General features: G+C 39.7%; 1 protein-coding gene across 20 annotated transcripts in view; it reads right to left on the bottom strand.

The window, feature by feature from the left end:
* PUM1 (pumilio RNA binding family member 1) overlaps positions 1-17,956 on the bottom strand; it is a 124,231-nt gene extending 106,275 nt beyond the window's left edge. For 14 of the 20 annotated variants that reach the window (XM_036025665.1, XM_028512798.2, XM_036025664.1 and 11 more), the window contains exons 1-2: positions 17,836-17,956; positions 13,166-13,539 (exon numbers count right to left, since the gene is read on the bottom strand). In XM_036025665.1, the coding sequence (XP_035881558.1) occupies positions 13,166-13,528 (363 nt within the window). In that variant the 5' untranslated portion in view covers positions 13,529-13,539; positions 17,836-17,956. Of the gene's footprint in view, positions 1-13,165; positions 13,540-17,835 lie in introns of those variants that run through there. The other 6 variants (XM_036025666.1, XM_028512797.2, XM_028512796.2 and 3 more) reach the window with 2 other exon arrangements.
* Positions 17,957-21,089: the final 3,133 nt, after the last annotated feature.

Here is a 21,089-nt window from a genome sequence, read left to right on the forward strand (position 1 = left end):
GTCAATTTCACCTTGTAAATATTTTACTTCTAAAGAATTATTCTAGGGTACAAAAATATAACTATAATATTGTTTACTACAGGACTGTTGAATGTCAAAAGCTGACAAAAACAACCTAAAAGCCCATCACTTTGGGATAAATCACTCAAAATAAATTATTGTATTCCTAATGCACAATGGCCCTTAAGAAGGATACAGAGGTATTTACTGACCTGAAAGGGTGGCCACAATGAGGGAAGAGACTACCATACAGTGCACAGAGGGAGGATGAACCCACTTAGTTTGAAACTACAACACATTCACGAATCTGTATTTATTGTATATACATGCACAGCCTGACTGGGTAGCTCAGTTGGTTAGAGTGTGGTCCTAATATGCCAATATTGTGGGTTCAATTCCATCCATCAGGGACGTACAATAATCAATCAATGAATGCTTAAGTAGAACAACAAATTGATGTTACTCTCTCCCTTCCTCTCTCTACAATGAATAAATTAAGAAATTAAAATTAATGCCTGGCTGGCGTAGCTCAGTGGATGGAGCGCGGGCTGGGAACCAAAGTGTCCCAGGTTCGATTCCCAGCCAGGGTACATTCCTGGGTTGCAGGCCATAACCCCCAGCAACCGCACATTGATGTTTCTCTCTCTGTCTGTCTCTCTCTCTCTCTGTCTGTCTCTCTCTCTCTCTCCCTCCCTTCCCTCCCTAAAAATAAATAAATAAAATCTTTAAAAAAAAAAAAAGAAAGAAATTAAAATTAAAAAATTATATATACACAGAAAATCTGGAAGGAAATACATGAAACTGTTTAAAGTAGTTAACTCTGAAAAACAAGATTACTGAAATTTTTTAGATCATGTACTATCAAAAATTGTTTTTCCATTGTAGACAGAAAGTAGATCAGTGGTTGCCAAGGCCTGGGGGAATGGGCAAAGTAGTGAATGGCTGGTAATGAGTACAGGGCTTCTTCTGGGAGTGATGAAAACATTCTAAAATTTGATATGTTGTGATGGTTGCGTAATTCTGTGAATATACTAAAAAAAAAAAAAAACAATGAACAGTACATTTTAAATGGGTGAGCTGTATGGTATGTGAATTATATATCTCAATAGAGATGTTTTTAAAATTCCACTATAGAACAAAATCCACAATAATAATATAGAACAAAAATGTTGCATTTTAATAGTGAGCGTAGAAACCTTAAACCCAAATATAATCTCTTAAAAGCTTCTAATGAGAAAAATAAGTCACTAGTCTGAACAGTGGTTAACCACTGACAATAGAGGTAAACTACGCCTTTCATTCTATCTTCATAAGAATGCTACCTTCTTGAACTATTCTCGTTGATAAACCTCACTGCTAGGTGGGGGGAGGCAGAACAGAATATGGGGGGTAAATAGTAATGGAAGGAGACTGGACTTAGGGTGGTAAACACACAATGCAATATACAAAAAAATGTATTATAGAACTGTACACCTGAAACCTATAATTTTATTAACCCCAATAAATTCAAAAAATTTACTTGAGAACAGGAATGAACCTTGAGAAGTTGAAACAGATATGGCACTGTTTCCCAATATATGATGTGACTGGGAACACAAACAAAGTTTCAATGTTTTACAAATTCAAGAAAGTAAACCTTGTTCCTACAGCCCTTGTTTGCCTATCTCTGATAGGGTTTCATGAAACCAAAAAAAAAAAAAAGTGGGGGCAGGGGGAGGCTAATAGCAATTACTTTAGTTTACAGGCCAGGGGATGGCAATTACTTTAAAAAGTTAATGCAGCCCTGGCTGGTGTGGCTCAGTGGATAGAGCACTGGCTTGTGAACTGAAAGGTCACAGGTTCAATTCCCAGTCAGGGCACAGGTTTGGGTTGTGGGCCAGGCCCCCAGCTGGGGCCATGCAAGAGACAACAGATCCATGCATCTCTCACATATTGATATTTTGCTCCCTCTCTTTCCCCCTCCCTCCCCCTTTCTCTAAAAGTAAATAAAATCTTTAAAAAAATTTTTAAATTTTTATGCACCCCTTCAAAAATGCTTACTGGGCTCCTCCTTCCTTTCAGGCCCAAAAGCCTCTCAGTATTCTAAAACCCTACATTCTGATCCACCTTATACCTTATCAATTCAAAATGACATCTTAATAAGTCTTCAAAATAAAACACTCCACTCAATAAGTCTCTTCAATATGTCCTGATGGCATAATGTATTCATCCATCATTTATGAGGTACATTTGCCAGGTGCTAGAGACACAAGACTGAAACCATCACAGTGGGTCTTAACCAAGGTACACAGGGAGTGCTTTCTAAAAAATACATGAACTGCATCTCATCACTGGAGATTTTCATTCAGTAAGTCTGGACTTAAGTCCAAGAATCTCATTACTGAAACAGCTTCCTACCACCCAATGGTGAAAGGAAAAGTAAACATTCAACTCCAATACACAGAGCTGAACACAATTAGATGTGTACTAAACATGATGGTGGCACCAAAAGAGGACACCCAACCATCATGAAAAGGGGGAGTTTAAGGGGAATGTTTATCAGAGATGAAGATATTTTTAGTTGAAGTTTAAAAGATGAGGGAGTGGCTAGGTGGATGAGGAGGGAAGGAGTTTCCAAGAAGAGAAAACTACATAAATAAAAACAGTACAGCCACTATTTGAGGAACTGAACAAATTATAAAAGTAGCACATGTGTTCAGAAAGTTACAAATACTTCAGTACAGCTGAAGTGAAGTGCTAGTACAGACTGGAAAGGTAAGCTACTTCAAAACACAAAGGGCCAACATGCCATGCTGAGGAGCTCAGAAGTTAATTGCTAAAAGCAATTAAAAAGCAAAAAACGAAATTTAGGCAAGGGTGAGACATAAACAGATTTATCTTCAAAAATATCAAATTGGCAGCAGCATAGAATAGGCAGGAGGAGGAAAAGGTGGGGTGGGGGAGGTTACAGAAAACCAGTCAGAAGACAACTGTAAATGTTCCACCAAGAAATATGAGCCTATCAAATAAGGCAAAATGAATATAACCCTGGAACTACTGAAGGCAGGAGGTAGGAATCTAAGATCCCTAGGATGCCTGTAATGGAGATGCCATACACAGAAACAGAATATAGGGAATGCAGGAAAGCAATGAGTTCCATTTCAGAAAGCATCATGCCATTCACTGAGCACCTATATGAATCAAGTACTGGGCTCCTATAATTACACATGCAAACTCAATTCTACTGGTGTCCCTAAATCATAATATATGAGCAGCAGGTAGGGCTTAAAATGTGTGATGTATAAAAGAAGCCTATGTGTGTATTTTGGGAAAAGTCGACTACATGTCTCCAAACAGGTCTGGTAGAAAGATCATGAGCTGATCACCTTCAGCATATATCATCTATGAGAGCTTAAAACACAGTACCTCATTTTTCTGACCCTACAGTTCCTCACCCATAAAATGGAAATGAAAAAAAATCAACACAGCCCTGGCTGGCGTGGCTCAGTGGATGGAGCACCAGCCTGTGAACCAAAGGGTAACCGGTTCCATTCCCAGTCAGGGCACATGCCTGGGTTGCAGGCCAGGTCCCCAGTGGAAGGCATGTGAGAGGCAACCACACACACTGATGTTTCTCTCCCTCTCTTTCTCCTGCCCTTCCCCTCTCTAAAAACAAATAAACCTAAAAAAAAAAAAAGTTTAAATCAACACAGAGTTACTGGGGGTCCAAATCCTATGTAAAAAGACTAGAACAGTTCTAGCACACAACTTACAGAGTACGTGTCATTATTACTTCTAGATACATTAAGGAAGTATTCAATACTAAAATAAAATTACACCTAGATCTCACAGAAATACTCAACCTATCCCAGAAACTTCTGTTCAACACTAAAAATTTTTTCAAAGATTTCCTTCTCCTTAGAGACAAGGAAAGAGCAGGAGAGAAGCATGTGTGAGAGAAACAGGCTGCCTGGATGTGTCCTAACCAGGGCTGGAACCAGAGACCTTTCCTCTTGTGGGGTGACATCCAACCAACTGGGCCACACAGGTCAGGGCTAAATTACTTTTATTACTATTAATTTTAAGATTTATTTACTTTTAGAGAGAGGGGAAGAGAGGGAGAGAAACAATGTGTGAGAGAGACATCGATCAGCTGCCTCTCATCCTCCCCAAACTGGGGACCTGGCCCACAACCCAGGCATGTGCCCTGACTGGGAATCGAGCAGGTGGGCACTCAATCTACTTGAACCACACCAGCCAGGGCAAAAAATTTTTTTAGTAAAACAGATCATTAGTGTAAAGGAGATCATGGCACTGGAAAAAAAGTTAAATGATTTCCAAGATCTTTTCCAACACCAAAATTTCACTGAAAATGTATCAGTCTATTCACTTTCATTCAATGTAGTCAACCAGCTCTTAATAGGAGGTGTAAGGTCTTTTTTTTTTCTTTTTTAACCAAAAAAAAAAAGTCAGAGTTTGAAATTTGGAAAATTCAAAATGTACAAGAAACCAAATTAACTGTAATCTTCATATCCACATAAACAAAAGGAGTATTTTGTTATATTTCCTCCTAGTCCCTTTTTCAGGTACATCATCACTCTTAATAAATACATAGAGCTTAAAGCTATTTTATAAAGAATATTAATAAATGAAGGAACTGCAATATAAAATTCCTCTCAACAGCTCCATCTCAGCACCCATTTCAATATAGACCCTCACTGAAATTCTCATTTTAAAACAACTAACTTTACAATTTCTTCCCCTCTTCATGAAACTAAGTTTCTCCAGAGAAAGAACAATATATAATTTCATCATTTTGCATTTTGCTAGGCTTCTGACCCATATAAGTAGTGTCTTCCTAATTTTAACAATTGGGGGAAAAAGAACAATTTGATTCAATAATTCTTCACAAATTAAAGGACTTTTTTTTAATTAACAGCAGGTATGGTGCTTTTAAATACATACAATAACTAGAATTAGGTTAATGAACTGTTCCCTTGTTAAAGTCCTTAGAGAACATTCTTTAATACAGAAAAATTATTTGTCATTATCAGATCAACTGACTGTACATTTATGATATCTAAACATACAGCTCCCTGAAAACACCTGTTCTCTATAATTTAAACATTCCTCTTTCCATGGCTGTAAACATTTATGCTATTAATCTGAAAAGGAAAAAAAACAAAAAACAAAACCTCTTTCATCATAGATGGAGAAGAAAGGTACATTAGCCCAGTAAAACTTGTCACTTTTAAAAACCCAAATTCATGGTGTAAAGTTGTAGATAAAGTAACCCTCCCTACCTCTATTTCTAAAAAGCACTAGCACCACTGAAGAGATCTGTTATTTTTGTATCTCTACATTAGAGGCATAAGCACCTTTAAAAATCTTTAGGTGCGCTGCCCTGGCTGGTACTGCTCAGTGGATTGAGTGCCAGCCTGCAAACCAATGGGTCACCAGTTCAATTCCCAGTCAGGGCACATGCCTGGGTTGCAGGCCAGGTCCCCAACTACGGGCACACAAGAGGCAACCACACATTGATGTTTCTCTCCTTTCTCCCTCCCTCACCCTCTCTCTAAATCTTTAAAATCTTTAGGTAAACAAACACTTGTCCACAAATGTTCACATGCTTGTAACAGCCAAAAAAAAGTTGAAACCACCCAAAGGTCCATCCACTGATAAATGGATAAATAAAATGTGGTGTATATCTATATAATGAACTGTTATTCAGCAATAAAAAGAAATGAGGTACTGATACATACTAAAACATGAACGAACATTTAAAACTTACTAAGTGAAAGAAGCCAGCCAAAAGAGCCACATATTGTATGTTTTCATTTGTATAACATGTCCAGAAGAAGACATACCCATAGACACAGAAAACAGACTGGTGGTTGCCTAGGGCTGAAGAGCAACTGCTACTAGGTACAGGTTTGAGGAATAAGGAAAATGTTCTATACTGACTGTGGTGATGACTGCACAACTTTTGTAATTTACTAAAAACCATTGAATTATATATCTTAAATGTGGGAATTATATATCAATAATGTAGTTATTCTAAAAATCTTTAGGGCCCCCAATTTCCACAAACTTAAAAGTTTTCCTGATAAGATTTGTAAATACATTAAGAAAGGCATTTTAGCTCTTCTCACGTGACTCAGATGAGTGTTGTCCCGCGAACTGAAATGACCCTGGTTTGATTCCCGGTCAGGGCACATGTCTGGGTTGCAGGTTTGGTCCCCAGTCAGGGTGCATATGGAAGACAACCAGTCGATGTTTCTCTTTCCCATGGATGTTTCTCTCCCTCTCTTTCTGTCCCACTTACCTTCTCTCTAAAAAAATTAAAAATGAAAAGAAAAGAACGCTGGCTGGTGTGGGTCAGTGGATTGAGTGCCCGTCTTCGAACCAAAGGGTCGCTGGTTCAATTCCCTGTTGGGGCACATGGCTGGGTTGCAGGCCAGGTCCCCAGTGGGGGGCAATCGAGAAGCAACCACACATTGATGTTTCTTTCCCTCTCTCTCTCCCTTGTCCTCTTGTCTAAAAATAAATAAATAATTTTTAAAAGGTACTTTAACCATAAAAGAGCACTTATTAAAGGTAATAAATACACTAACCCATGTCTGCTAAGTCTTCTGGAACCATTAATAAGACACTTTAAAATCAACAGTTCTCAAAAATATTACATGAAAAAATATGAATAACATTTCTCTGGAGAAGGTCCAATAACTCTTCAACTGCAGGCTTTATCACCACCGTACACCCTTCAAGCGCAAGTTCTTAAATCAAATTCACAAAATGTTTAACTCTTCTACTGCCAATCACTGACCACCACATCTCCCAATATTCAAAGCAGGGAGCAAAATGCCAGCATTCCTCTAGGCTGAAGCCACACTCCCATATTGGCTCCTTACTATACCCAGAAGATAAAGAAACTAAGTGTAAAACTAGGGAAGAGGGGGTAAGGAATCCCTCAACAACAGCAGCAAAAAATACTATTACCAACACTACCCCCAACTCCCTAGGCATTGTGTTCTCAGTCCCACATTCCTTTGAGGGTGTTAACCCACGTCCCAAGAGTGAACAGACAGCTTCTAAACGTTAAGTGTTCTTTCTACAATACCCAGAAGCATAATTCTGTACCAGGCTCGCCCTGTAGAAAGTATTTGGTAAATGTTGTTGCCTCTGAGAAAATGGACACATGCACAGATGATGTATCTCTTCTGCCAGTAGAGAGAGGTGTGATGGAAAACACTACCATGTGACTTTACAGTTTACAAAGCACTTTGACCATATCCATAACTGAAATCTGAAACATAGCTTTTCCTAAGTAACTACTGTTTTTCTTACTAAAAATCTCATGATTCATCCCAGTTCCCTCTTTTCTTTGGCCACACGGATACCCAGAGAAAATTCTGTAAACTACCACTCTAGTTATATTTCTAAATTCTATATTTACCCCCATTATTTTCCTGACATACCCTTATTTTCCCACTGTTACATCTCAGTACTACCAATCCCATAATTTTTCCCCTAATTCCACACCAAAAACCTTTGAAACAAACAAAAATATATCCTAAACCTCTGCAAGTTATCATCTAGTAGGCACATACAATCAAGTACCATACAGCATCCGAGTGAATACTTTCAACACTGGAACCAAAATCTTAACACAGGAAAAGCTGCAGTTCAAGAAGGCCTACGGATGGTCCCATGACACCATTATGCTCTTGGTGCTTGGAGCATTTGGTGTTAAGTCTGTTGACACCATATACAATTTGTTTAAAGGCTCTAAGAGTACAGATGTAAAAGAAAACAAAATATGAGAGCATGAATCACTCAGCCTTATCACATGATGTTAACTAAAACAATGCCACTGGCCCAGTACTGGGGGTTTTTAGCAATCTGCCCAGAAAGCCAAGAGACTCCTGGTCTAACAGTCATTCATCAGGAAGAACATAAAAGGATCTCCAGGGAATGCCAAAACTCCCAGTATGGAGAACACTCGAGCTCCCTCCCAGTTTACACAGTATTTATGAATTACAAGTGTAAGGGTTCTCTCACAGTCATTGGAGAGTAAGAAGGATGGACATGTCAAAGATGGGTTCATAATACCACTTGAAGATGGCAACACCAAGTGGAAGAAAAAGGGGATACAAATGGAACCAAAGGAAAGATTCATCCAGAGAATTTTGCCTGGCTATAAAGAATTGTCTCCCACCAGCTGCCAATTCACTGTGGATACTAATACGTCCTATAGCACCCACACTACAAGCAGAAGTGAGAAAGCTCTGTAGAGTCATCCTATAAATTTTCTTTCTCCCAAAGTTAAGTTTCTACCTATTTCTGGCCCTTAAAATCCAGCAGAGATCATAGTTCAACTGATCTGATCAATCTTAAAATGTTTTCCCAATTTCATCACCCACTTTATCTCATATAAGTTTACAGAGAAAACAGATTTCACAATAAGAGAATAAAACTATCATAACAAGTCAAAGGCTTGACCTTGCAAACTTTAATACTATTCAGGGAAAAAAGTTATAAAAAATCTGGTAAATAAATATGTAATTTTTAAAATATTTTATGTATTGATTTTAGAGAGAGAAGGGAAGAGGGCAGAGAAGAGTTAGGGGAGAAATAAGGAGAAGAAAGGAAAGAGAGAGAGAGAAACCTCAATTTGTTGCTCCACTTATTTATGCATTCCTTGGTTGATTTTTGTGTCTCGACTAGGGATCAAATCCACAACCTTGAAGTATTGGGATGATGCTCCAACCAACTGAGCTACCCAGCCAGGGCAATTCGTAAATTATTTGTATATAACATTGTAACTATTCACTTAGTTAAGAAGGTGTATTATCTAGTATTCTATAACTTTTTAAAAGATTTTATTTATTTTTGCAAAGAGGGTAAAGAAGGGAGAACGAGAGGGAGAGAAACACAGATCGGTTGCCTTTCATACCTGCCCAACAGTGGGCCTGCCAGCAAACCAGGGGTGTGCCCTTACAGGGCATAGAGCAGGTTCACTTTGCAAGACAATGCCCAAACAACTGAGCCACACCAGTCAGGGCTAGTGTTCTATATCTTGATCTGCATAGTCTTATTTAGTTACTGTGGGTAAATTTAAAGACAAAAATAAATACATTATTTTTCCAATGGGACTTCTTTCCCTCAACTCCAAAGACCTCAATTTGGCCCCAAAATGGGGGTTTTTAAGTTTTCAAGTATACCAACTACAAACACTTTTTTGTATTAAAACAAGTGATAGTCCTGGGCAGTCAGCTCAGTTGTTCAGAGCATCATCCCAATATACCAAGGTTGATGGTTCAATCCCCGTTCAGGGCACCTACAAGAAACAACCAATGAATGCATGGATGGGTGGAACAACAAAGCAATGTTCTGTCTCTACAAAGCAATCAATGAAAAAAAGTGAATATATAAAAATATGATACTTAATGTTTGTAATCTTAATGTGGGGAAAAAAACAAATACAGAAAGTCGAGTTTGTGAATGTTACAACTTTTTAAAATAAACAAATTTAAACATCCTTCCTCGCCTCAAAATATTACTTTATCGTTTCTAAATTTCATCTAATTTTAAATATTTCAGTGTACTGCATATTACCTCAACACATGTTCTCAAGCTGTTAATGTTAAATTCATTTAATGGCCCCTATGCTACTCATCTGTCAAGTTTCAAACTTAGAAAAAAAACTTAAATATTAAGAATTCAGTCATATATATATTTTGGCACAGCTTAAAGAGCTCACTAATAAAGGAGGGGAAAACTGAGACACTAAGGGATTTCTACATCAAGCAGGAAAATCCTAACTCCAAAAGGTTAAAAATGCTTTAGGGTAAAAAACTGAATGCTAATAAATCAGAGTTATACTGAGAGAAATGAAAGTACATAACCTGGCATAATAGTGCACTTCCCCCAACACTGCTGGTTGGCATCACAGCCTATGACATTCTTTACTTTGCCAGCTCACTGGTAAAAGTATTCTGACAATCTGATCTTAAATTCTGTTTGATTATGCCAAAAGGCTTTTTTAATTTTATTGTTTTTAAGAGTTTATTTATTTATTTTTAGAGAGAGAGGAAGGGAGAAAGAGAAGGAAAGAAAAAAAAAACATCAATGTGTGAGAGAAAAAAATCAATCAGTTGCCTTTCGCACACCCCCAACCAGAAGCCTGGCCCACAACCCAAGCATGTGCCCTGACTGGGGAATCAAACCAGCAACCTTTTGGTTACCAGGCCAGCACTCAACCCACTGTGCCATACCAGCCAGGGCCAAAAGGCTTTTTTAAAGAGACAAGGGAAACAGGTACACCAAACAGGAATGGCCCAGGGGTATTGCAGAATGTGGTGGCAGTAAAATCACTTTACGTTGAGTCATTTTGTCTCAATAGAGATAGAAGATAAGTGTCTCACAATTACTACTTAGAATACACATGTAATAAAAATAAAACTGGGAAAAAATAGACTTCAGCATTACTGCTCTTGTGGGGAAAAAAAGGGAGGGCCCTTGCAATTACAGAACTTATTATCAAGTTTGTTACTCTAAAATTCAAGGAAAATAATTATTTGAATATGTTACTTAGAATGTGTTCCTTTGTTGAAACGGTTTTGTTTGGTTTAGTTGTTAAGGCTAGAAATACTCCTAGGGAGGCAAAAGCATACAGAAAGCATGGGCACTGGAATCAGAGACCTCATTTCAAAACCAGGTTTACCTAGTAACTATGTTTCCATTTTCTCATCTCTCAAAAAAGGGTATTATTCCCCCCTCATGGGACTGAGGATTAAGTATAGAAAATATATAGCCAGTGCCTAGGACATAAGTGCTCAGTAAATTTATCTATCATCAGTGATTCTCAATCTCTTTTGTACTCCCACGGGACAGAGAAACCCTCTTACTCCAATCAGTATCTCCACCTAGAGACACTACAGATATGCCCCTCCACTCTTCAACTACACTACACTCAGCACTGCTGTTTGTCTAAGCAGCCCCTACCTGTTGCCATGTGTTTCCCAGCAGGACAGCTGAGCTCTAAGTTCCAATACCTTTACCTGGTGCAAATCTCAAGAACTTGTGTGGTCTTCCCTCATTCAATCAATACAAAAATGTCAGACACCTCCTGGGAAGGAGGCATGAAAAATATAAGAGTCTGTGCCCTAGAACAGTTCAGTTTTAATACTCAGGAGCTGAGATCAATACCAAAGCCAATAAATTACAGCCCTGGCTGGTGTGGCTCAGTGGACTGAGCACTGACTGGTCTGCAAACTGAAAGGTCACTGGTTCAATTCCCAGTCAGGGTGCAGGCCTGTGTTGCAGGACAGGTCCCCAGCTGGGGGTGTACGAAAGGTAAGATGAGATGTATCTCCTGCACATGGGTGTTTCTCCCCCTTCCTCCCTCCTTTCCCCTCTCTCTAAAAATTAATACATAAAATCTTTTTTTAAAAAACCAATAAATTATAATACACTATAATGACTGCAGGAGAGATAATTTGTGGGTGACCAACATCTGCAGCATAGCGGCTACCCTCAGTTCCCTAAAGTGTTGTTCATTATGCCATGTGTCCACCCTACAGAACTGTGTTGTGATGACCCTAATTTAGCACCTCCTATGGGGTGGGGGGGGGGGGTCTGTCTGTCTCTACCTGTACAGCTGCCTAAATCTCAAGCTCAATATGTATACTACTAAATTTAATTACCTTGTCCCCAAACCATATCTCCCTCTGTATTCATCTTCCTGTATTACTTCACTTTCCCAAGGACCTTAGAGTCCTGTCCATACCTCCTTTTCCAGTGGTCACACCAAACTATTAGAGTTGTCATCCAATTAATCTCAGCCCTTATGCACTCTAATCCCTTACTGCCAACTCAGTCTTCCCAAAACACCACTAAAAGCCACCCTGTACATACTCACTCAAAAACCCTACTGCCTACTGAAATAAATCTTAGCCTGGCATTCAAGGCCTATATCTTCATGACAATGTCCTTTTACCCCAACTTTATTTTAAAGCCAAAGGATTAAGGACTCATACGTTCAATAAATTTCTTCTGAGGCTCTATTACATGCCAAATTCTAGGAACTGGGATACTAACATAAATAACATCTGATCCCCTCCTACAACACTCCAAGCAAATCAGAAACAAATGCCTTAGTAGGCACATAATAGATAAAAAGTGCCCTAAGCTTCACAAGAACTCCCCTATACCTCATACTTGTCAGTATCCCTCACCTACACATAGTAGGTACTTATGAAGCAGCACTGATATTGATGACTATTCCGGTAACCAAGACCTATGATCAATGTGCTCAATAAATTTCTGTTGACAGGACAAGGGAAGCACAACTGAGAACTCAGATCCGCAAGTATGCTCATGCCTAACTTGTTTCAGAAGCAGAGCAGAAGCACTAGAGATGTCGGTTCTTTTGCTAGTCAGTAGTCAGGTAGTGGCAATTAAAATGAACCTTTGCAAATTCAACCTATGCCCAATTTCAAAGAATAGCCTGGTTAAAACATTCTAATTTTTTCATCACTGTCAGGAAATTAGGAAACACAAGATCAGGCTCAACTCTTCTCAGTAAAATATGCCATATTCCCAGCTATGGTTCTAGATTAGTAAAAGCATGTTAAAATCAATCGAATGAAAAAAGTCTGTAGAACAAGAGGATAAGATGGTTAAAACCTAAAAGCCACATCCACTCCTCTGACACAAAACTTTAGATATGTATCAGTTCCATTTCAAATAAATTTCACTTGAACAGCTGATTTGTTATCAATTTCCTACTACTTTCAACTATTAACATCTTAAAAATAAAAGTCACCCACACCCAACAGGAAAGGCTCTAAAATATGTATTTGGCCTTTAAACAACCCAAAGACTTCCTAAAAGAATATGTCAAGACAAAAGTATTCTTTGTTTAAAAAAGCATGCCCAGAAATGCAATGCGCACATTAAAACAATCTCAAGTCCTTTTTAAAATGAACTGGTCATTTACTATTTAGCCCCAAAATGCTGACAATGTTAAAACAATCACCCTTTAAAACAAATGACAATTTAATTTAGACTAATTGAAATTAGCAATTTAAGCTTTTGAAGACATTCACTAAAAAAGCAGACATCCTATATGGACAGCGATTAAAAAAGAGTTTCAAAGCTGAAAGAGTGAACTTTTTTTTACCTGATGTTCTGCATGAATGTTATCCCCAGTTGGCCATCGATGTTTGCTATTATTATAGCCGCCTCCACCACTTCCTCCTCCCCCAAGCTGCTCACCATGCTGCCTCTGAAAGAAGTAGTCCACCATAGCGTCGTCCTGGGAACGGCCTGCAACTCCTATGGATCCTGGGACAGGGCTGGAGTGTGTCCCAGCTGCAAGAGCCTGATTTGCAGCTGGTTGTGGCTGCGCTTGCGACCCTGTTCCAGATGTCAAAACAACAGGCATGTTGGGATTAGCTGGTTCTTGAGGGTGATGTTTCAGGTGGGGGCTGAAAGAGTCCTGCCAAAGCACTGCTTTTCTCTTCAAGACACATGCAACGCTCATTCCACCAACACCTAAGGACAAACAGGTTACAAATGGTTAAAATTTGCATTTTTTAAACATTACTTGACAGACACCAAGATAAAAGTGAGTTCCATATCTTTTGTACTGCTATCTACAACTAGCTTATACCAAGCAGCTACATATTTTTAAATACTCATATATAACACAACTTTCTAAACTAAAACCTCCATTTTTAAGTAGTTGAGGGTGTGTGTGGAAACAAACGTAGTTGGTGGCAGGTACCAGACAATGTATGGAGATCAGGCCTCAGTACAGCAACTTCAGAGAAACATGTTGTTATCAAAGGTAATAGCACAGGATTAGACTTCAATCAGTGGCTCTACCCAAGTTATTTACACCTTAAGCTAAATGTGGCAAATACTTTTAAAATGAACAAGAGCTTTACAAAATATCACTTTATTGCTATAGCCGAAGCAGACATAAGGCAATAAACCAAACAAAAATCCAAACCCCACACATAATTAGCAACAACTCAGATTGTGTAAAACTTGACAGGACCCTTTAAAATATTCAACACATTCATAGGGTGCTCCTCGAAGAAACAGTAAGGCCCCATGACAAACAAGAGCAACAGAATGTTCTTAGCCTGAAACTTGTCTTCAGCTGCTCCTGATTGGGGCGGGGGGCAAAGATTCGAAATTTTTACCAATAATTTACAATTATAATTGCAATCACATCATTATTCCATCAGTACTTTGCCTCCTATTAAGAGGATGAGCCCTGGCTGGTGTGGCTCAGTGGCCTGAGTGCCTGCCTTCAAACCAAAGGATCGCAGGTTTGATTCCCAGTCAGGGCACATGCCTGGGTTGCTGGCCAGGTCCCCAGTAGGGGGCGCACAAGAAGCAACCACACACTGATGTTTCTCTCTCCTCCTTCCTCACCTCCCCTCCCTCTAAAAATAAATAAATAAAATCTCATCCTGGCTGGCGTGACTCAGTGGATTGAGCGCTGGCTTGCGAAGCTAAGAGGATGAGACCAAGTAAGATACAAACACTTTGCTAGGGAAGAGAGTCTCACTGTTAAAAAAGAAACCTCAACACAATAATTGTGCAGCAAATATATAGCAGACATTATCTAACCGTCCCTACTTTACAGATGAAAACACAAAGGAACAGAAAAGTTATGTGATATGCCCAAGACCATTCAGCTAGTGAGTTGCAGAGAAGGGATTCAAACCTAAACCTGTTTGCACCAAGTCTACCTCTATCAACCCTATGCTACAGTCCAGTAAGTCAACATAAATACGATTCTCTAACCTACATCTGCTACTTTCTTCTCTAGAAGGTTCAACAAAGAATTTCCAAAATGTTATTATGAAACTTTACTACTTAAGTTTCTTAAAATCAAAAACTACATGTATATATAAGATGTAACACTTGTCACCCTGTAGGTGCTAAAAAATTGCTACAAAGTAATTAATCAGTGACCAACTGGAATGCATGTGTCCACAGACGCCAGTTTAGTTTCAAGGCTAATCAACCTGCTACAAATGCCTTCTCTCTAGCCAAACTGTGACATTTCAAAAAGACTCACAAGATTTATGAGAAATTTATTTCTTCATTGAATAACGAAACCACCTGATAAAGATGCATCTGCTTCTCACAACTAATTCATGTTTTGAAGTCAGAAGTAAAAAGACAAAATGAAATTTGTAATTTGTTCAAAGCCTAACTTGGAAATGCCTGATTGGTTAGCAATTCCAATCCATCAGAACCTTACCAGGGGGCTTTAGTTTTCTAGACTTCAGCTTCTGCTTTCATGAATTGAACTATATTCATGGTTAAGTGCCAAAATCATTAAGTCACTGCTGTGTTTACCATAGGTCTTTGCAAAGTGCTAACCATCCTATAATGCCTTCAGTTTGATTTTTCAAAAGAATTCAACTGCACTCTTATTACCCACAGTAGCCAGTTCTGTTTTCTTCCACAAAGAAGTATCAATCTAACAGTCTTTGTCCAGAGCAAGCAAAGAATCCCAAATCCCAAGTTTTGCCATTAAACCAGCAACCTCTTTGAGCCTGGTTCCTCATCTAGAAAATGGGGGGGGGGGGGGGGGGGCGGGGATCCTTCCTCTATGCCCCACAAGTTTGTTTTTTAATCAAAATAAAGTAGATGTAAAAGTTTCGGTAAGCTAAAGTCACTATGCTGAGACCCCAGAATTCAGTTACCATCAGTGAAGGCAATGGCACTCCAGTCCCTGAGAGGATTCCTAAAACATCAAATGCAAGCTTTTCTGAAATAAAAGATTTGCCATCACACTCATCTAACCAAGCATTTCCATATGAAAAGGGTGTTTACCACTGAAACACACTGAACACAACTCCATTACCACAAGGAATGGCAGGAGAGATTCCTATAAAAATGTTCAAACAAAACAATTGGCTTTTGTAGAGCTATCTGTATGCCCCCGAGACTTCCTGCTTTACCTACCAAGGCAAGGCAGTTTCCCAAACAAGAGAAAACCTGGCAGAAGGGACAGTGTAAGAGTAGCAAATACCTAAGCAATTAACATATGCCTTGGGTAGTTTTGTAATTAATATCTTGGCAACTACAGCACAAAACTTTAAATCAGCCACTTAAATATTAGAAAACGTTTACACTGCTGATACCTTTTAGAAAACCCTCAAAGCCTACTAAAAAGTTGTGTGTAGCATTTGAAATGTTTTTACAAAGGGGAACATTATAAAAATAAGTATTTTAAACAACTAGAATTAAGGGCTGGTTCTAGTTGCTCTTCCACAGTTCCAAACTGTTTACATCAAAGGTTTTAATAACACTCCTCGATTTTATTTCAAACAAAGGAACACAATTTAATCTCTCTCCACGGCTCACCTTTTTCCTACAAAAATGCTTAGTATTTTGAAATCTAGTAGTGCTTATTTTTACCACACTGAGAAAAAAAAAAACTATGGTCATAAATTTATTTTAAAACAGTTCACTTCAAATCCAAATTAAACTTCAAACAACTGTGTGGCCTTGGACAAAATGAATTCAATTGTGACTAAGGCAAAATACTAACTCAAAGTTCAGATTCCAGGATTTCCCAAAGATCCACAATCAACAGCCCCCAAGTGTGTTTTATAAAGATAAAATTAGCAATGGATCAAATGTTTAATATTTTGCTTACTAAAACTGCATCAAGAGCCACATATCTCGGAGGTTTGTCTTGGCGAGTTTTTGTGCTTTCACAAAATAAACAAAGAGCTAAAGGCACAAACCTATTGCTTCCAAAGTAAATGATTTTTAAAAAGAACCCCCCAAAAGTCTCACAAACTACCCTTCTTAATCCCAGAACGAGTATGAAGTGAACGAATAGCTATCGACAACTAAAAACAGTGCCTTCGTAACTGAACAATTAAAAGTAACAATTCTTCAAGTTACGATGAAGATAAACCTTCCCTGATAATGGGTGTGTGTGGGGGGGGGGGGGTTGGGGGGGGGGGTTATAGACGGGAGAAAAAAGTTACAGGAGCAGATTCCTCGTTCGACGTGGGAGTGGTAGTGACAAGTACAATAAATGATCTCTGTTTACCAAGAACGTTTGTGAGGACTAAAACTATCTCGGACTGTGTATCTGTTTTCCTACTACCGAGGGGTGGACCCCTCTTTGAGTTAAGACAGGCACGCACCAACACAGGGAGGCTCAAAGAGGAAGAACCCACCAAAAACACCAGCTCTCGCGAAAACAAAAGGCCACAAGCACCCAGGAGCCTAAAAAAACGATCTGAAACTTCCTAATCGCCACTTCTCCACATTCACGGCTCGAAAAGTTCCCCCATGGTGGGTCTCGCCCGTATACAAGGACCATGGCTGCTTCTAAAGCTATTTATTGTTCCTCCTGCTTCGGCGCTGCCACGGAAGCTCAAGAAGTCGAAGAAACCCAGGGTGGCACGAAATTACACTTCATGGCCACACAGAAGACTCGGGGCTTCACAAACCCGTCAAAAAAGCAACCGCAATGGCAACATCAATCTTTGGGGGTTCCAAAGAGGCCGAGCAGAAATGTAGAGGGAACCCTGTGCCCTGGGCCCGGACGTAAACCCCCGGCATTTTCCTGGTTTCGATCCCGCTCCCCACCCCATCCCTCCTTTGATAACAATAGGGGCCTTGCTGCTGACTCCAAAACATGTACAAGGAATATCGAGTGAGAAGCCTCAGCCAGGGCCCCGGCGGCTTTTCTAAAGCCCTTCTCACCCCCCAACCGCTCTCAAACACCAATACAATGGGACATTCCGCTCGCTGGGGGTCCGGAGCAACGTTTGGGGCCGGCGGGGTGCGGATACTCACGGGCGGAGCGGTAGGATGCGGATGGATTTCAGCCCCCCGATCTTCTCTCTCCAGCGCTCTCGCTCCCCCTTACCTTTCACTCCAACAACATGGCGGCCCACTGGGGACTGGGCTGGCGCGGAGCATCATGGGATATGCTCTGGCCCCGGCTCCGGCGGTGGTGGCGGCGGCATGTGCGGAGCAGGCAGGCGGCTCTGGAACAGGTTGCCTGGTTGCCATGCCAACCCGAGGCCTGTGTGAACTTGGGGAACTCGCAGGCAATACGACCGCAGCTCACGCGAGTGCCCGCCTGCTAGGCGAGCGCGCAGCCGCGGATAGAAGGCAAAATCCCGGGGGCCCGCACCGGAGCGCACCACACGGAGCTGGGCACGCGGGGTCAGGACAGAAATGATCCACACAGTGAACTAAGGGAGTCTAGACACGGCACCTCCTGCTCCCTCGCCCTCCCTTTTACCTCCACATTGCAACAGGCTGCAGCGTAAATGGACGCTTATTCGCGAGGTTCTGGCGTGACAGGTGCTGGGATCAAAACCCTTCGCTGCAGCTTTTTGGTTCTGTTGCTTTTTTAATCTTCCTGTCTCCATGGCCCCATTTGCAAAATGAAGAGTAAAATGAAAACAGCTACCTAAAATTGCCATGAGGATTAAGTGAAATAATATACGTAAAGAGCTCAGTACAGTGCCTGGGACTTGTAAGCAGATCCTCTCTGCATAATTTGCAGGGTCTAGGGCAAAATGAAAGTGCGGGGTCCCTTACCCAAAACAGTTAAGAATTTCAAGACAATAGCAGAACCTTAAACCAAAAACCTAAGGCTGACCCTGTTTGTGAGGATTCAATCAGTGATGTCATTCTGCCCAGTTTCAAAAATGAATAGAAATTTGGCCATTTGATAAAAGTGATTTTTCCAATCAGTATTATTTGATTAAATATAGTTATTCTCTGGCAAACTAAATCCATGCTGGATTAAAAGCTTAGGCAAACCACAATACTCTAATAGACCAGAAAAAAAAAAAAAAAAGATGTATGGGAGAAAGCTTTATAATTGGAGGAGGAAAAATGTTTACAATAAATCAAAATCAATTAAGTCGTTTTAAAAATTAAAAGAAATTTAGCCCTGGCTGGTGTAGCTCAATGGATTAAGCATCGGCCTACAAACCAAAGGGTCTCTGGTTCAATTCCCAATCAGGGCACATGCCTGGGTAATGGGACAGGTCCCCAGTAGGGTGCTTGGGAGAAGCAATCACACATTGATGTTTCTCTCCCTCTCTTCCTCTCTCCCCTCCAACCTCTGTCTAAAAACAAATAAAATATTTTTTAAAAATTAAAAGAAATGTAAACATCTTTACAGTAAGAAATACCAGTGGCAAAGAGCAAATGAGAAAATAGCTTTAAAATATTTCAATACATGGTAGACAAATAGTGAATCTTCATGATAAGTACAGAACTTCCTAATCAATTAAAAAAGAGTGATCCTAAAGAGACATAAAAATCACTAGTGGCCAATAAACACAAGTAATAACTAACCTGGGGCTGACAGGTGAGATGGAGGAGGACTGCTAGTGGGAAAAAGGTGGGTTTTTTTGGGGGGGGGAGGGTTGGGTGTTGGAAAAAATCTTAAAATTAGATTGTAATGCTGGTTATACAACTCTGTGAATATACTAAAAACTACTGAACCGTGCACTTTAAATGAGTGAAGTTTTTGATACATGCAATATATCTCATAAAAATATAAAACAGAAATGCAATAATAAAAGAAATGCAACTTTGAAATAGAATATTTTCATCTATTAAATACACTGGTAAAAATTTAAGTGATTATTAACACCCTGTTTTAGCAAGTTTCACAAGAAAATTAGCACTCATATTGATTAAATTGTTTACATATATATTTATTTTTAATAGTTTTTATTAAAAAATCAAATAGTGAGATTTTTTTAAAACATTTTATTTATTTTTTTACAAAGAGGGGGAGGGAGGGAGAAAGAGGCAGAGAAACATTAATATGTGGTTGCCTCTCAGGCACCATTTCCTGGGGACCTGGCCCGCGACCCAGGCATGTGCCCTGACTGGGAATTGAACCAGCAGCTCTTGGTTTACAGGCAGGGGCTCAATCCACTGAGCCACACCTGCCAAGGCAAATAGTGAGATTTTTATTTCTGGGTGAAAACAAAAACAAGACTTGGAACAAAGATCCTGAGCTCTGCTACTCCCTGGTGGTGTGCCCGTGGGCAAGTCCCAGAATGTCAACTCCTCATCTGCATAATGAGGATATTAACACTCTTCTTACAGGGTGGTTACAAATGGTTAAACGAACTAACAGATATAAAGTGCTTGACACAAAATTAGCTCTCAGGAAATGTAGATGTTTTATTGTAGTTACAGTCTTAATATTCATTTCTGAAAACCCAAATACCAACATAGTGCAGGACATACAGTCATTGCTTATTAAATATTTGTTAAATGAATGAATTCAACAGCCATTTAGAGTGTCAACTCTCAAATTTAACAGCCCTATAAGAAATATGTTGTATTCATAGATCCATCTCTTAAACCAGACCAGAAATAACATAAACCTCCATTTTTCACCATGTAACATGAGATTAATAATATAATAGCACTAAATGAAATAATGCAGATAAAGCATTTAGCCACATGCAGTGAGAACCCTGGAAAGTGCTGAGTAGCTGTAATGGGGTAACATGTAAGCAGAGGAAACATAGCAGATATGAGAAAATTACATTTCCAGAGTCTTACCAGGAGCTGCACTCCATGATTTCATTCTGAGATCCATGACCAAGTCCTTAGTCTTAAGCTTTAACTTTCATTACTAGGGTGTAAAGGGTCTAATATCAGTTTAGTCACAGCTGTGTAGTACCACTCCCTAATCAGGCCCCTCCCCAGTCAAATGCTGTAATCCCAATGGAATACTAATTATCCATCCCTGGTCTCCCAAAATAACCCTATAAGAGCATCACTTCCACCCCTGGCCAGTGTGGCTCACCTGGTTGGAGTGTTGTCCCATAAATTGGAAGGTCACGGGTTCAATTCCTGGTAAGGACATAAGCCTGGGTTACAGGTTCTTATTGATGTTTCTCTCCCTCTTTCTTCCTCCCTTCCCCTCTCTCTAAAATCAATAAGTGTGTCCTCCCCAAATACCTGTGACATGGACATCATTAGTCTAGTTTAAAAATGAGAAAACTGCCCTGGCCAGTGTGACTCAGCCGAGTGACTCAGTTGAGGGTTCCATTCCCTGT

Source organism: Phyllostomus discolor, chromosome 5 (genome assembly GCF_004126475.2).
Source record: "Phyllostomus discolor isolate MPI-MPIP mPhyDis1 chromosome 5, mPhyDis1.pri.v3, whole genome shotgun sequence".
Lineage (NCBI taxonomy): Eukaryota > Metazoa > Chordata > Mammalia > Chiroptera > Phyllostomidae > Phyllostomus > Phyllostomus discolor.